Source organism: Canis lupus, chromosome 1, assembly GCF_011100685.1.
Source record: "Canis lupus familiaris isolate Mischka breed German Shepherd chromosome 1, alternate assembly UU_Cfam_GSD_1.0, whole genome shotgun sequence".
In the NCBI taxonomy this organism is placed as follows: Eukaryota; Metazoa; Chordata; class Mammalia; order Carnivora; family Canidae; genus Canis; species Canis lupus.
The window spans coordinates 81,021,973-81,039,393 of record NC_049222.1 but is presented as its reverse complement, the minus strand read 5'-3'; the positions used below and the strand labels follow the sequence as shown (position 1 = coordinate 81,039,393).

The 17,421-nt window shown below is 43.2% G+C and overlaps 1 protein-coding gene across 1 annotated transcript in view; it reads left to right on the top strand.

The window, feature by feature from the left end:
* Nucleotides 1-13,013, top strand: part of PSAT1 (phosphoserine aminotransferase 1) — a 31,622-nt gene extending 18,609 nt beyond the window's left edge. The window contains exons 8-9 of the mRNA XM_038527029.1: nucleotides 10,212-10,349; nucleotides 11,799-13,013. Coding sequence (XP_038382957.1) covers nucleotides 10,212-10,349; nucleotides 11,799-11,904 — 244 coding nt within the window. The 3' untranslated portion in view covers nucleotides 11,905-13,013. The remainder of the gene's footprint in view (nucleotides 1-10,211; nucleotides 10,350-11,798) is intronic.
* The last annotated feature ends 4,408 nt before the right edge of the window (nucleotides 13,014-17,421 follow it).

The following is a 17,421-nucleotide window of genomic DNA, read 5'->3' as shown; positions in this document are numbered from 1 at the left end:
CCTTATAATAAGGCAAATATTACCACTCCAGGAATGCTGTTTGTGAATGGAATTGGCTATGACATGAGGAGACTTCTAGTTAAACTCTTTTGTGTCCACCACTGGATGAGCACCTCTGAGGGGTACAGGAGATGATGGGTCTTGTGTTAGTCTCCTAGGACCACTGGAACAAAGATGCATTGCTTTGGTGGCTTAAAGCAACAGAAGTCTATTCGCACTCCTCTGGAGGCCTGAAGTGTAGTATGTCAGCGAGGCTGGGCTCCCTTCAGAGACTCTAGGGAGAAATCCATTTTTTGTCTCTTCCAAATTCTGGTGGCTCCAGGCATTTCTTGGCTTGTGGTGTGTCACCTTAGGCTCTGACGTCAGCTTTGTTGTGCGTCTTCACTTCTGGTCATTGGATTTAGGGCCTAGCCAGATAATCCAGGATTATTTATCTCAACTAGAGACCTTTTACATAGTTACATCTGCAAAGACCCCTTTTCCAAACAGGTCACATTCACAACCCCTGGGGGTTAGGACATGAGTGTATCTTTTAGGGGGTCACTATCCAGTCCCCTACCATAGAACTCTCACCAGAATGTAGGTGTGAAGCACCTAGTGCAGTGCCTGGCACACAGAGGTGTTTTCATTTGTGTTTCCCTGTCCTTTTTTTTTTTTTTTTTTAAAGTTTTACCAGTTTCTTTTCTTTTTTTTTTTTTTAATTTGTTTTCTTTTATTTATTATTTATGATAGTCACAGACCGAGAGAGAGGCAGAGACACAGGCAGAGGGAGAAGCAGGCTCCATGCACCGGGAGCCCCGATGTGGGATTCAATCCCGGGTCTCCAGGATCACGCCCTGGGCCAAAGGCAGGCGCCAAACCGCTGCGCCACCCAGGGATCCCTGTTTCCCTGTCCTTAAAGTGACATACAGGTTTATGAGATTTTATGCTGTGTGTGTGTGTGTGTGTGCGTGTGCGTGTGTGTGCGCGCGCTCATGCGTGCACGTACACATGTGTATATTTGTGTTTATACACATAACATAGTTATTTACAAAGCCTGAGACCTCCTCCTTAGCAACTACTACTCTTTCGGGTTCAAGGATAGCAACTGACCAATAGTAACTGGAGAATTTATACTCTTTGAGAAGTCAGTGTGCCATGTAGGTTGGACAAAACAATGCTTGAAGCCTAACTGTTAATACATCCCCATGACCGCCCAGGGGTGGGAGATGGGGATGTACTTTTGGAGCAGTTAGGATAAAGTAGCATGCTACTGCTACCTCTGCCCTGAAAATGCTTGTTGCCTTTCCTGTGAGTTCTTGGCATGCAGTGATCCTCCAGCCACAGGCCCTGGGGAGTCGGGTTTGGCTGGATGCCTTAGCCTTTAGGCTCCTCTCCCATGAGCAGTCTGGGGGAAGGGATGTACACTGTGCTTTTTGCCTGTGCATGGTTCAGCAGAGCCAAGTGCAGCCAGGGGACTTGGTGGTGGTGGTGGTGGTGGGGGGCGGGGGGGGTCCAAGGAATTCAGCGCCAAGGGCTAAATAATAGTTACAAGCTTGGAGTGGTAAGATGATATTGCTTTGCCTGGAGGTGTACAGGGGTTTTTGACTGAGCTTGAGCCTTGGGCATGAGTAGAGTTAGAAGGCAAAAGTACTTTTGGGAATTTTTATGAAAGCAGGGAGTGGCCCCTGCAAAGGTACTGAGGGAAGAAAGTACATTGTGTTTGGGGAGCAAAGAGTGAGTTGCCTGGAGGGGATGCTTGTGCTGAGATTAGAAGGAAGGTCTGGAAAGGTCTGAAGACCTATTTAGTCCACCTGTTCAGTCCTCTGTCACCTGTCTGCTCATCTACCCACTCACCCACCCTTCTATCCATCATCCACCCACCCATCCATCATCCATCATCCATCATCCATCCACCTATCCATCCACCTATCCATTACCCATCTAGTAAATGTTTCTGAGCACCTACTCTGGGCTGTGTTCTAGGCTCTGGGATACTCAGAAGAACAAGGTATCTTTCCTGACTCCCAGAGTACTCAGAACCTGAATGTGAGTGAAAACACTTGGCTATTGTGGAGGAGAGACCAAATTTTCTATTATTGGCTTTAGGCTCCATTTATTTCTCAGGAGATGTATAGGCACAAAGTGCGAAGACAGAAAGAATGCTAATGCCTCTGGAAAAACCCAGGGAATTAGAAACAAAACAAAACTTAGAAGGAACCCTGGGAATCCCTGGGATTCCTTTTCCTCCAAGCTCCTTAAAACTCCAAGCACCCAACCTGGCATTTCCCAGAAGGCAGCCTGCTTAAGCCAACGTGGCAGGTGGGTTGTCTCCGGGGGAATCAGGTCACCTTCCCACCCAGAACTTTTCATTTACTTATGCACAGCCTTGACCTAGAATTTTCATCTTCTTCACAATAAACCTTTTTCTGGGAACTTCCATCTGCCCTGGGCTGCCCGCCCAGAAAATGTCACTCTAGCACGTGATGTTCCCACCATGACACTGTTACTGGAGTCAGCAGGCTTTCCACTTGTTCCCTCCTCAGTGTTGCTATCTATTCTTTATAGTCACTTTAATTTTCAGGAAATTCTCTGCTTTTCTTTTAAAACTATAGAAATATGGTACCACAAGGGAGGTGAGTGATTTTAAAGAGGAATACCAAGTAAGCTAGAATTACAATCCTGAACACAGTTGTGGGCAGTTTCCTGGGGGCCACACCAGCTCTGCCCGTGAGCCTGGCAGAGATGCCCAGACAGATAAGATAGCCATCGAAGTCTGTATGTTCATCCCATGGCCTAACCACCCATATGGTGCTGATTGACCCTGACTTGAGCCCATGGGCACAGTGTAGCATTCTGGGCAGAAAACCCCCTCTTGGCCACTTGTTAGCATGTGGCCTTGGGCCAATGACTTGACTGCTCCAGACTCATTTCCTTATCCGTACAGTGTGTGTAATGGTGGTACATACTTCTGTCTGTCTGTCTTGAGGACTAAGTGAAAATCCATATGAATAAAGAATATATAGAATATATAACAGGGGTTTAGAACATGGGCTCCAGCGTGGGTTAATTTGCATAAACCATACTTGGCATTAGGGAGCCTTCCTTAAGAGTTAGGTCCTAGTATTATTTTGGGTTACTATGGAAAGCACACAGAATGCTGAATTTTGATATTCTAAAGATGTCTAAGTGATAGTGCCCATATTGAGACCTGATATCACATTTCTTGGTACCTTCACATGGGGACCAGACCCTAGGAAGGAGGGGAGTGTGTGATGAGCCTAGCAATAACCTCAACATAAAGGGAAGTAGGTAGAACCCTGGTGCTTTATAGATACTGACACATTTTATTGTCAGCGCAGCCCTGTGGAGCAGAAATGAAGCCTATTTTCCAGAGGCACAGAGAGGTTAAGGTGGCCGAGAAGTGGGAGCAAGCCAGGGTATGCACATGAGGAGGGTCATGGGAGTGCTGGTTCCAGGGTGCTTATTTACTACTCTCGAGAAACTACAACAATCACAGACCAGAGATGATGTGACTCTATAATGCAGGCATCAGTGGAAAACTTAGAAATGATTAAGTTCAGAATTGTGATTACTTCAGCTAAATATATAAAAGCCGATTACTTTCCCAAATACTCCAGAAATAAATGTAAAAAGCGTTAATGAGGTTAAAAAGATCCCATTTGCTGCAATAGCCATGTCAGTTCTTTTTTTTTTTTTAAGATTATTTATGTATGTATTTATTCATGAGAGACACAGAGAGAGTCAGAGACATAGGCTGAGGGAGAAGCAGGCTCCCTGTGGGGATCCCCATATGGGACTCAATCCCAGGACCCCGGGATCACGACCTGAGCTGAAGGCACTCAACCACTGAGCCACCCAGGCGTCCCAGCCATGTAAGATCTAAAATCCAAATATTCATCTGGAAAAGTTAGTCTTCAGCTATAGAAAAGTTCCTTTCAGCTATACAGAAGGATAGCTGAAAAATTTTAAGAATATGTATTTACATTAATAAAATGTAATGTTAACATGTGGTTTACCAAAAACAAGCCATGGTAATGTAATGGGACACTGGCATACAGATAAGCAATATGTCAGTGGAATAGTAAAAAAAAAAAAAAAATTCCAGTAAAAAAATTATTTTATTGTTAATATTATTTTTTATTTTTAAAGTTTTAAAAAGATTTTTGATTTATTTATTCGTGAGAGACACAGAGAGGCAGAGACACAGGCACAGGGAGAAGCAGGCTCTTCATAGGGAGTCTGATGGCAGGACTCGATTCCGGGGCCCTGGGATCATGCCCTGAGCGAAAGGCAGATGCTCAACCGCTGAGCCACCCAGGCGTCGCAAGAATGGCATTTTAAATTAGGTAGAAATGCATGTTTGGATTGCCCATATGATGCAGTTTGTTGGACATCTGACTCTTGGTTTCTGCTTGGGTCATGGTCTCAGAGTTGTGAGACTGAGCCCCACCTTGGGATTCTCTCTTGCCTCTACTCTGCCCACTCATGCACTTGCTCTCTAAAATAAATAATAAAATATTTTTTAAAAAAGTAAAAGAAAAGCATGTTCATAACTTTGAGGTTTTGATGTTCAAAGCATTGATAATCCATTTAGACAAAATTATAGAGCTAGATATTTGCATCATGCCATACTCAAAAGTAAATTTTAATGAGTTAAAAGATCCAAATGCAAGAAACTGAAATAAAAATACCATAAGAAAATAAAGGAGTTTCTTTGAATATAGAAAGTGTAGAAGGCCTTCCTAAACAAGCTGTAAAACTCAGAAGCCATAAAACAAAAAGATGTCTAATTATGTGAAAAATTTTAAAAATTTGCACAGCTTAAGACATCACAAATGGGATGAAAATGAAAAATGACAGACATGAGAAAAGTTTTACAGTATGTAGCATAAAATTTAGGTGACTATCTTTGGTATAGGCAAGAGCCCACAAATGAAAAAGGAAAATAAACCAAATAACAATGAGGTGGTGGTCGCTAATGGTATGAGCCAGAGACCCAGAGAAACCCAGCTGGCTAATAGGCCAACCTCTTCGAGAAATGCAGATTACAACCATGAGAAATATCAGAGAGGGAGACAGAACATAAAAGACTCCTAACTCTGGGAAATGAACAAGGGGTGATGGAAAGGGAGGCGAGCGGGGGGTGGGGGTGACTGGGTGATGGGCACTGAGGGGGGCACTTGATGGGATGAGCACTGGGTGTTATGCTATATGTTGGCAAATTGAACTCCAATTAAAAAAAAAAAAAGGCAAGTGGCAAGCTACAAGCCTAGGGGGGTAAAAAGATTACAACCATGAGATTTTTTTTTTTTTCTTTTTTGCTGCTAATCAGAAATTATAACGATTGATGACATCAGGCCAAGGAATGCACTTGGTGTGTCAGGTATGAACTTGGACAGTTTGGAGTGAAGTGTGCAGCCCCCATCACAATTCAAACTCTTAATCTTTGACCAGGGATTTTTATTGCCAAGTAGATGGCTGTCGTTTCTACTCATGGATCCAGAGGTGTGGTACCTGCAAGTCTGCTCCTGCTAGGTGAAGATCTGCAGACTATTCAGATGCCCATCAGGAGGCATCTGATGAAAGCCACTGGGGTCAGGACGCCTGGGTGGCTCAGTGGTTGAGCATCTGCCTTTGGCTCAGGTTGTGATCCTGGGTCCAGGGATCAAGTCCTGCATCGGGCTCCCCACAGGGAGCCTGCTTCTCCCCCTGCCTGTGTCTCTGCCTCTCCCCCTGTGTCTCTCATGAATAAGTAAATAAAATCTTAAAAAAAAAAAAGAGGAAGAAAGCCGCTGGGGTCCATCCACAGTGTGGGATAATGTGTGCAGTGAGAAAGGTGAGGGAGGTCTGTGAACAGACATGGGAGACTGGCCAGGTTCTATTATTTGGACAGAAGATAAAAGCAAGTGTAGGAAAGGATGCATCTATTATTAATTCACTTACAAAGCCACAACATTCAGGAGGTCTGGGTGGCTCAGCAGTTGAGCGTCTGCCTTTGGCTCAGGTCATGATCCTAGAGTTCTGGGATCGAGTCCCACGTTGGGCGTGTCTATACACCTTTGTATGTTTAAGAAGAGCCTGGGGAGTGCACATCAGTGGGAACCCCCTCTGTGGGAAGAAGATGGTAGATTTCTGTATTTTTACTCTGGATTTTCATAAATCGCATCAAAATTTAAAATTAATATTTTATTTTAAAAATATGGCAGTAGTGGGTAAACCTGGTGGCTCAGCAGGTTTAGTGCCGCCTTCAGCCCAGGTTGTGATCCTGGAGACTCAGGATCGAGTCCCATGTCGGGCTTTGTGCATGGAGCCTGCTTCTCCCTCTGCCTGTGTCTCTGCCTCTTTCTCTCTCTACCCCCCCGCCCCCCGTGTGTCTCTCATGAATAAATAAATCTTTTAAAAAAAAATCTGAAAAAAAAAATCTGGCAGTAAGGAGAGGCCTGATTACAGCATTTTGTGGGCTTCTTTCTCGCAGGGCAGTCTTCCTCATTCTTTCTCAGCTGTCCTTATAGAAGGACATCACTGAAACTAATGTGCTTGGCCATGCCAACGCTCACCTTCTTTGTAAGGTGGGTGATTATGGGAGCTGTGCCTTGGCCCCATGCCATCCACTCTGCTACTTTCAGAAGTCCTGGTGTTTCTCAGTGGCCACTCTGGAGCACTAGTCCCAGAGACCCAAAGCATTTTTCAGTCACATCACTTGAGGAAAACTGTGTCCCTGTAGGATTTCTCATCTGGGGAGTTTAAATTCATGTGAACTTATGACGGGCTCTGTGAAGTTTAGGAGTCAAGAAACCAGTTTAACCCTGTTAACGCAGGATTTCCTAAATTTATAAGGTCATGCAACCAATTTTCCAGTATTATCATAGACAGTAGTGGGAAGCAGCACATGGAGTTTGTCCTTCTGTCTTTGTAGTCCTGAGATTACCTGGGGGGTTACATGCTGCCTAGGACCCACCCTAACCTTACTCTCAGTCTTGGCACCTTCCGCCTGCCTCTGAAATTTGGTAGTGACTGCCCAGATCGCACACTGGGGAGCAGTGGCCAAGTGCAGCCCACAGTGGTGCTTGCAGCTCCTGCAGTGTTTGAAACACAGCTTCAGGGACGCCTGGGTGGCTCAGTGATTGAGCCACATTGGGCTCTGCTCAGCCAGGAGTCTGCTGCTCCTTCTCCTTTTCCTTTTGCTCCTCCTCCCACTTGTGCTCTTGCTTTCTCTCAAATAAATAAAATCGTGAAAAGAAAAAGTGGGAGCATATTTCTCTGGGGAGGCAAAGAATGGGCAGTCACATTTGTTGTGTAACAAAGGGAGTTTGTGCTGAGTCTGGCACACCAGACCTGTTCTCATTTGTATGACAGCTGGGCCTCTGTTGGCATTTGAGTTTGCCTCCCCAAGTGCCCTTGCTCTAGTCTTAGGCCTTGTTTCTTCTGACCAGGAAACTTCTGGTTTTTTAAAAGAATTGGTTAATTAAATTATCTATCTATCTATCTATCTATCTATCTATATCTATCAGAGAGCGTGAACAGGAGGAGGGGCAGAGGGAGAGGGAGAAGCAGACTCCCCGCTGAGCAGGGAGCCCAGGAGGGGCTTGATCCCATGACCCCAGGATCATGACCTGAGCTAAAGGCAGGTGCTTAACCGACTGAGCCATCCAGGCATCCTTGATCAGGACACTTCTTTATAAAAGCTTTCTAGAAGGTCTCTTCACCTTCTGGTGTTCCCACTCTCCATTCTCTCCTCTGTGTGCTGCTGTTCTTTAAAATTTAGATTTCATGTTGTGGAAACCTGACTGCTCCTCGTTGTTCAAGGACCCAATCTAGTTCCCTTTGGTGAATCGACAGGGCTGCCCCCCCCCTGCAGTCCAGGCTCTACCCCTGGCCAGCAAAACCCAACACTCCAGTTCCCCAAGTTCTTGCTGGGGGTCCCCTGGGCCTTTGTAGATGCTCACCTGTCCTAACCTTGCCGTGTCCCTCTGAAACGTTTAAGCTTCCTCTTGGGTGGAATTCCTTGCTCAGCTCTGTGCTTCTTGCTGTTACAGACCTTTCCCTTGGAAATTTAATTCCCTACGCTGCCATCTCACTAGACTGGGAGCAGTTAATTCCCTTTAATCTTTGTTTCCTTCCCTGAGCTTTATACCAGAGACATTCTTGGGCACTGTGTGAATATTTGTCATGTGCCGATTATTTACTGTCATGATGCCATCTACTTTCATGATAGGTTGGGCAAATTTGGGGTGGGGGTGAACTGTAAATAAGATGTTTAATTCTCCCTCCTTTTAATTTTTTTTCTTAAATTAGGCTTGCTTTTTGCTGTGCCACCTCTATAATTGAACCTTCCTGTTGGGAGCCTGAGGCAGCAGAGTATCAGAAGGGTAGCCAATGAATTTTTAATTTAAATGTCAACCACGAAACCTACCACCTAGTGAAAGGGGGGTGGTGCGCAGAAATCAGGCTCACAGCCTATTACTAGATATTTGGTTTCCCTCTTTGCGTCTCTTCTGCCTGTAGGTGTGCACTTGACTCTTATTAACTTTAGTAGGAATTATGTATGTGCCCTTAGGGGAGAGCCTAACTTTTAATGGGGGCTTCCTCACAGTGCTTTTATTTGCTGTTTAATTTTAATGAATCACACCCCAGTAGAAGTGTAAGAATACAACAGGATGAGCTTGAAAATGCAGAAGGGGTTATTACATATTTTACTCTTCTTTTATTCCAGAGTAGATGTCAGCTCTTCATTTGTCTCCTTTGATTGTCGATGGAATGTAATTTTGACTGCCTATGTTTCAGATCAGAAACTCAAGTCAAAATACTAACCTTTCCTACATAAAAATTCACACATCCTTCATTTTTGAGAATCTGTATAAGCCTTGTGCACGATGCTGGGAAGAAAATGATGAACTTGTTTAATTTAACTGATACTTAGGTTCTTTAATATGTTCCAGACACTGTTTTAAACTGTATCAGTTATCTGTTGTTTATGCATCACAAAGAACATGGAAGACAGTTGTTAAAGCAGCAACCTTTTTTTTTTTTCTTGCTCATGACTTTGGGTCAGCAGGCTGGGCTGGGCTTAGCTGGGTGGTTCTTCAGCTCCTCTCACTTGGGATGGCTTATTCTAACAGGGTCAGTGGTGATTCACCTGTAGCCAGTGGTCTACAGTGACCTCACTCATGTGTCTGGGAGTTGGTGCTGGCTGTCGCTGGGCCTCTTCTTGGCTTGCTTACATGGCAGCCATGTTTTAAGAGGGCAGCTATAGAGGCTGTATTTGTATTCCCCTTGAGGTTTAGTCTCGGAAGTTGCATAGAAACCCTGATGTTGCAGTCTTTTGGTCAAAGCAAGTCACAAGGCTGGCCAGATTCAAACAGCTGGTTGGCTCAGTCGGTTACACATCGGCCTTGGGCTCAGGTCATGATCTCAGGATCCTGGATCGAGCCCTGCGTGGGGCTCCATGCTCAGTGGGGAGTCTGCTTCTCCCTCTCCCTCTGCCCCTCCCCCTGCTTGTTCTCTCTCTTTCTCAAATAAATAAATATAAAAAAATAAAAAGGTATAGAGAACTAGACCTCGCTTCTTGCTGGGATGGCTGTAGAGAATTTGTGACCATTTAAAAGCCACCAAAGCCCCCTTATAAATACTCGCTCACTTAATCCTCACATCAAACTTAGAAAGTGGGTTCCATTACTCTTTCCACTATTCAATAGATGGCAAAGTCAGACAAAACAGGTCTAATAAAAAAAAAAAAAAACAGGTCTAATAACTTGCTCAAGGTCACACAGCTTGGGACAGGGCAGTGTGACTGCTTTGAAAACTGTTCATGACTGAGCCCTTCAGCCACTGTTAGGACCAACATATTTTTTTCTCTAGCCTTGTAGAGAAAGGGTCAGTCACATCGCCGTGTGATTGCCATGTATTGGAAAATTCATATATGTTGTGTCACCGAGCTATCACAGCTAGTCTGATATGAAGGTATTATTTCCATTATTTAGGTGAGGAAAACTGAGGCTAATGGAAATTAAGTATAAGTCATACAAGGGAATGCTAACTCACTGTTCCATCTGCAAGAGTGGCCTCCTTAAGTAAAAATGATCACAGTTCCAGGGCAGACTTTTAAAATCTATTTGTGTTGACAAAATGTTTAAAGCAGTTTTTCTGTTGACTTGTTAATGGCTGTTGCACATTACAGAAATAGCTGGAATAATAAATATGTTTTTCAGATGTCCAGTGGAGACCAAGAACAGGAGCAAGATGAATATTCCATTCCGCATTGGCAATGCCAAAGGAGATGATGCTTTAGAAAAAAGATTTCTTGATAAAGCTCTCGAACTCAATATGATTTCCTTAAAGGGGCATAGGTGAGTATATATCCAGTTCAGATGCTCATTAGACAATTTAGTTTTTCTTTCTTCTTTTTTTATTTTTTTTATTTTGAGAGAGTGCTCACGCATAAGCGGGAGTGCGTGGTTTGGGTGAGTAAAAGGAGAGAGAGAATCTTTAAGCAGTCTCCACCCAGAACGGAGCCCAAGGGGGGACTCCATCTCATGACCCTGAGATCATGACCTGAGCAGAAACCAAGGATTGGATGCTTAACTGACTGAGCCACCCTTGCGCCTCATAGTTTTTCAAATGTGGAGTGAAACCTATCTACCTCTCTAGGAGTCTTGCCCAGCTTGGAGTAGCAATTATTATAACTTGTTGAAAAAAAACAGTTGTCATGGGATAATTCTCCTCTCCCCCCCCCAAGATTTTATTATTTATTTATGTATTTATTTGAGGTAGAGGGTGGGAGAGGGGCAGAGGGAGAGAGAGAGAGAGAGAGAGAGAATCTTAAGCAGGCTCCATGCCAGCATGGAGCCCAACACGGGGCATGATCTCATTAGCCTTAGATCATGACCTAAGCCGAAATCAAGAGTAGGATGCTCTACCGATGGAGCTGGCCAGGTACCGTACACCCCTTAGATTTTATTTTTAAGTACTCTCCATACCCAACACAGGGCTCAAACTTACAATCCCTGAGATCAAGCGTCGAATGCTCTACTGACTGAGCCAGCCAGGCATCCTTCTATTTTTATTTATAGACCCTTAGTGGGATTCCCTGGCTGGGTGCATCGTAGACCACATCTACAGGCTTTTGTCAAAATTACCTTTGAGGGGCAGCCCGGGTGGCTTAGCAGTTTAGCGCCGCCTTCGGTCCAGGGCGTGATCCTGGTGACCTGGGATCAAGTTCCATGTTGGGCTCCCTGCATGAAGCCTGCTTCTCCCTCTGCCTGTGTCTCTGCCTCTCTCTCTCTCTGTGTCTCTCATGAATGACTAAATAAAATCTTTAAAAACAAAACAAAAAAACCAAAATTACCTTAGAAAATCTCTTCAGTGGTTTTTATGGCAGAGGTTGGCATCCCATGACTGGAGAAAACAGATTGCTGTTGCTCCAGCTGAACAGCAGAGAGTGGGTCCTGCGTGCTCTATGAAAAATATGTGTCCTCGCCCCCGGGGAGGTGAGACACCTGCCCCGCAGTGGTTGCCTGCTCCCTGCTTCTTGTGAGGCAGGCCCACCAGATACCTGACTGAGTTAATCTAGGTGATATGTGAGCATGACGGTCCTTCACTATATTAGGGAGAATTTCCTAACAATTAGACATTTGAACCTGCTGGCCACGTAGGGGCCTTCAGGTGACGGTTTGGACATGATGGCCTCAGGTGCTGTGTCTCTCTCAGGAGCGGGTAACTGGAGACTGGAAAGAGGGTCGTCATAATGCTTAAGGGGATGTTTTTGTTCATAATGGCTGCATCTTTGGTTGTTCTAGGTCTGTGGGAGGCATCCGGGCCTCTCTGTATAATGCTGTCACGATTGAGGATGTTCAGAAGTTGGCAGCCTTCATGAAGAACTTTTTGGAGATGCATCAGCTGTGAATACATCTTAATCAACATATGCTCTCCCCTTGAACAGTGTACAAAATTGGAAGTCACTTGGGGATGGCAATAGAAACTTAGAAAACATGATATTTTTCTCGAGCAAATATGCTTCTTAGGGACCTCGTTTTTCAAAGAACAACAGCACAACATCCACATTTCTGCAAAGCTGGTTGGTCTTAATGGCCCCCACCTTCATTCTGACTTGAACTGGAAGTGTTTTTTATTTAAAATCTTCCTTTAGCTTTTCTAGTGAATTCCAGCTAATTTTGTCTTTGCTGCTACTTTTTCTAGCTAAATCTCAGTATTCACACTTGCCTGTGGACTTAATAATGCAACTTGAAGTTACTTATTTCTGGGAGACACACACACACACACACACACACATACACAGAGCATAGAGGTTGGGTGGGGACCTCTAGGTGCTGAATCTTGATCCTTTACAAAATGACACGATGGGGTCTCCTGGGTTTTGCAAGCTGTTAATTCAGGACCATACTCACTGTGTGGTGAGTGTTGAGGGATTCCAGGCTAAAGGGCAAACTTGGAAATGTTTCTTTCTCCTGTTACTCTTCTAAAGAGATAAAAGTGGCATACTGTGTGTTCATATAGCAAGGTCTGTTTTTAATACCAAATACTATGTAGCCTGTTTCTACTAATATGATTCTTGGTGACGCATATGTAGAGACTTAGAGAATTTGTTAGAATCCTTGTCGTGTATTAGGCGTTAACGCTTGCAATGGTGTGTCCCTCCCCTCCCCCTTTTGTCTTCAAAAAAATTACTTTGCAAGATTTTGAAATTTCCCTGATTCCCTTTGATGTTCCTTTTAGTGGGTAGAAGAGAAGGTTGGTTGGTTGCTTTGTTCTTTATTTTTCAGTGAGGCTATTAAATTAAAATTCTCTGTTAAACTCCCTTCTTGTTGGTTTCACTTGACAGTTCTCTTTATAGCATTTGACCAGTGATGCTGTGAAGTTCTGGAAGATCTTTGTGGAAGAGTTTTTCTCCTATTGTTTATTCATTGTCAGTTATTTTCTCTTGACTATGTGGAGGACATTTAAGTCCTAAAACATGTAAACCTTTGTCAATAAATTTCTTTACCTGCTATTTATTGACGTATGTATGTATGTTAAGTAATCTCTACACCCAACACGGGGCTTGAATTTATAACTTGGAGATCGAGAGCTGCATGCTCTACCGACTGAGCCAGCCAGGCACCCCCACTTCACCTGCTTTTTAGATGGATTGTTCTGTTAAAAACTTTATAATGGAAAAACTTGAGTCTGACTGTAGCATCTGATAAGGGTAATTTAGTTCCACCAAAGGGGTAAGACCTGAGCCCTGTGCATCCATTTTTTAAAAAATGATTCGGTATACAGTTGTGGCTTTCCATTGGCTTTTGGAATGGATATTATCAAGAAACCACCCTATAGCCACGGTATAAAGGTCTATGAGCTCTGTCCCACATAGGTCAGAAGCATGCCAATAGGGCAGTTCTAAGCTATCTTTGTGTTTCATTCTATTGTGTGACAAGGACTGTACTGATCTCTTATCCAAGCTCAACATCAATTAGTTGGGTTATTTGGGTTCCACTGGTCAGGGCTAGGCTTCCCTCGTCTTAGTTCTCATCTGTAAAAAAGAAGGACTTGTTCTGGAGAGATTTAAGAGCTTAAAACAAGGGCTCAATGCAGGATATGAATAGTAACTACAATAAATGTTTATATAGCAAAGCCAACCAGTCCATGGACTCCACCTAAGTGTTCATGTAGAAGAGTGCTCAGTCTACCTCACCTTTTTCATCCTTTCCTGATGGTTCCAAGTCCCTGTTGTTTGTACCAATCTGAAATTTCAAATTTCCACTTAACTCCATTCCTGTTGCCATGGCCTGCTCTCATGTCATGGTGGATTATTTCTGCAGCCTCATCTCCAGCCCCACTCTTGCACACCAGTTGGATTATTACTTCTCCCTCATGTTCTTCCTTGATACTTTAAAACCCCAGGGTTCTCAGCCTGGCCTCAGGGCTTTGTAGCATCTAGCTTGGCCTTGTCTTCCTTATGTTAATGGTTCTTGGAATGGGACTGTGTTTGCCCAAGCTATGACACACATGCCTGGCCTGGAGTTTCTGCCTCAGTGGAGTCCCTGCTCTGTTGGAACAATGCTCCTTTCCTTTGTTCTTACAAGGGTGACCCTTTTACCCATCACATGCCTGCATTCCCTCTTGAAGTGTCCAGTTATGTAACTTTCCCCTTACAGCATCATGGAGGAGCCATGTTTCTCCACTTCCAGCAGCTGTCGTCCTTGCACTTAGGGGCTGCTCAACAATTGTTTAAGGAATGAAAAGTCTTAGGCAGGTCATAATGATCCTCGTGAGTTTCACAAACTGAACCTGGATTAAAGGCAGACATACAATCTTACCTATATGGATTTTTAAAAAAAATTTAAAACCTTAGTATACAATATAGTTTTGTTTTCCACTAAAATGGTCAAATAGGACTGGTTGAATAGGGAAATTTAAAATCTTGGAGGGCTGTCAGACTCATTCTTATAAATCTGTGAATGCTTCTGGAAAATGATCAGCAACTGCATTCGTACAAGTACAAACGGTAGTTACGTGTCGGCACACAGATTGCTGGAAGATGCTCATCGAGTGAAAACCTTGACCTTTATATGTCTCATGTGAATGAACTGATGCCAGTCTGTTGACCATGTGGAGAGTGGTGGGATGGAAGATAAGAATTTAAGCTCCTGGGTCAGCAGGCTGCAGGAGCCAGAACCAGCCAGTCTTCCCTTTAAGATTAAAAGCAAAGTAGATAAAACCAGTGTCTTTCAGGCCATGGGGAGTCTGTAAGACACAGCAGCCTCACAATCCTTTGGTTACTCCCAAATTCTACTTTCCCCAAACTGAATTTAAAGTTTGATTTTTCTCCTCCAAAATTCATGCCAGTACATAATCATTCTAATGCTGCTCAAGTGAGAAAAAAGCAGAATCGTTTCCATGTTCCTTATGTTTACCTTCACACACTACTTGGTCTCCCAATGCTGCGGTTCTGTCCTTTGCACAAGAAACAGAAATTGTATTCTGTCCCTAAGTCTTCATTCCCCTGCTAGTCTATGTTTATCTAAATATCCAATGCTGCTTCATCACAATTTAGCTGATGCTAGAAGGTTTGACAAGCCCTTTGGTGAACTAGGTGTTAAATTATTCCTTTCTCCCCCTTCGGAGCTGAAGGAGCCACCAAGACCCATAAAATAGACAAAACCCACTGATAGATTAGATATTCATTTCTGCAGAAGGCATTAGCAGGTCCAGCCTTGTATCACTTCATGATTAATGTTTGTTGTAACGTTTTCGTTGGAAGGAAAATAAAATGAGGAAGAATTTTCTCACATTTGATCAGAATGTACATAATTAAAAAGTGAAATGCTACTGGGTTTGGGAAGAAATCAATCACTTTAATTGGAAAGAAGATTCCTTGCCTCTGTCGGTAATTGGACTCTTGGTAATTTAGAATCGGAATCCATGACAGTTTGTGATAAATTGGCTCCTTTTGGGCTAAAGAAGGTAAGAAGTTCTAATTACCCCTGGATTATTCCAGAGTGGATGGAAAAGCTTGATCAAAGAAGAAGATCCTGGGGAAGAGAGAGAAGCCAGCAGTGAGCAAAGATTTATTGAATTTCTTTTTAAGAAGGTAAAGAAGAAAATAGTTAATTTGATGTGACAAAAACAAGAGCATGGTATTTGTGGTATTTGACATCCTAGAGATGTAAATTGGATTTTGTAGGAAAATAAGGAACTGGGCATATTAGAAAAAGTTTTAGGTATACAAAAGTTCTACAATCAGGTTATAGCAATTAGCTTTGCCTACCTGTTCGTGTATGAGAGTATTGAAAACCTTGGGCCTCACTGGGGGAAAAGTATGGAATTTGTACATTGAGTGTTTAAGCATGTATGTAATCACTACGTTTAAGGAAGTCTGATGCATTTTATTCAAATCAAACATAAATTTGAGTTAGTAGAAAGATAGACAAGGCCCCAATTAGTGAATCTGCTGACCTGGTCACTGTTGGTATCCTAGACTTGTTTCTATATGCATGGCCTAAGAATACCTGAGGAATAGGCTGGATTTTAGGTTGAAGCTCTGGGTGATAAATTTATTTGAGTTGTGCAGTTTAGTATAGATAGATAGATAGATAGATAGATAGATAGATAGATAGATAGATAGATTTATTTGAGTTGTGCAGTTTAGTATAGATAGATAGATAGATAGATAGATAGATAGATAGATAGATAGATGTAGATGTAGTGTAGATAGATAGGATTTTAAACTTACAGTTAAGTTGCAAGGTTAATACAAAGAGCTCTTGTATTTGCTTTCTGTGCTCGCTTCGGCAGCACATATACTAAAAATTGTATTTGCTTTCTGAGATTCACCAATTATTAACATTTAGCCTCATTTGCTTTGGCATTTGCTCTCTCCATTTATATATATATGGTCTAGTAAATATATATATTTACTCCCCACCCCACCCCAAACCATTTAACAATAAGCTGGAGACATTGTGCTTGTTTACCTCCAAATACTGATGATTTCCTCACAACAGCATTCTCCTGTGTGGCCAAAATAATGATGATCTAAATCAGAAATGTTATGTTGAGGGCACCTGGATGGCTCAGTTGGTTAAGCGACCACCTTAGGCTCAGCTCATGATTCCAGGGTCTTGGGAAAGAGCTCAAAGTTGGGCTCCCTCTGCCTGCCACTCCTCCTGCTTGTGCGCATGCTCTCTCTCTCTTTCTCTCTGTCAAATAAATAAGTTATATATTTTTAAGATCTTATTTATTTCTTCATGAGAGACACAGAGACAGAGGCAGAGACATAGGCAGAAGGAGAAGCAGGCTCCCTGTGGAGAGCCCAATGTGGGACTTGATCCCAGGACCCTGGGATCACAACCTGAACCAAAGGCAGACGCTCAACCACTGAGCCACCCAGGTGCCTCTATACTCTTTTCCTGAGATCTTATTTATTTAATTGACAGAGAAAGAGAAAGAGAGAGCATAAGCAGGGGGAGTAGCAGGCAGAAGGAAAGGGAGAAACAGGCTCTCCATGGAGAAGGGAGCCTGATTCAGGACTCAATCCCAAGACCCTAGGATCATGACTGAGCCAAAGGCAGTCACTTAACAGGGAGAAGCAGGCTTATGGGGGACTCGATCCCAGGACCCTGGAATCACGACCTGAGCCAAAGGCAGATGCTCAACCACTAAGCCACCCAGGTGCCCCATAAATAAAATCTTAAAAAGTAATGTTGATATTATTTGACTCATCTACAACCTGTATTCAAATTTTGCCAATTATTCTAACATCCTTCATAGCTATTTATTTTAGTCCAAGAATCAATTCGCAAGCATGCATTGCTCTGAGTTCCATGTCTCCTTAAGTTAAATATGAAAGAGTTCTTCAGGCTCTTTGTCCCTCATGTTATTGACTGTGTGCAGAGCACAGGCTGCTTGTGGTGTATGATG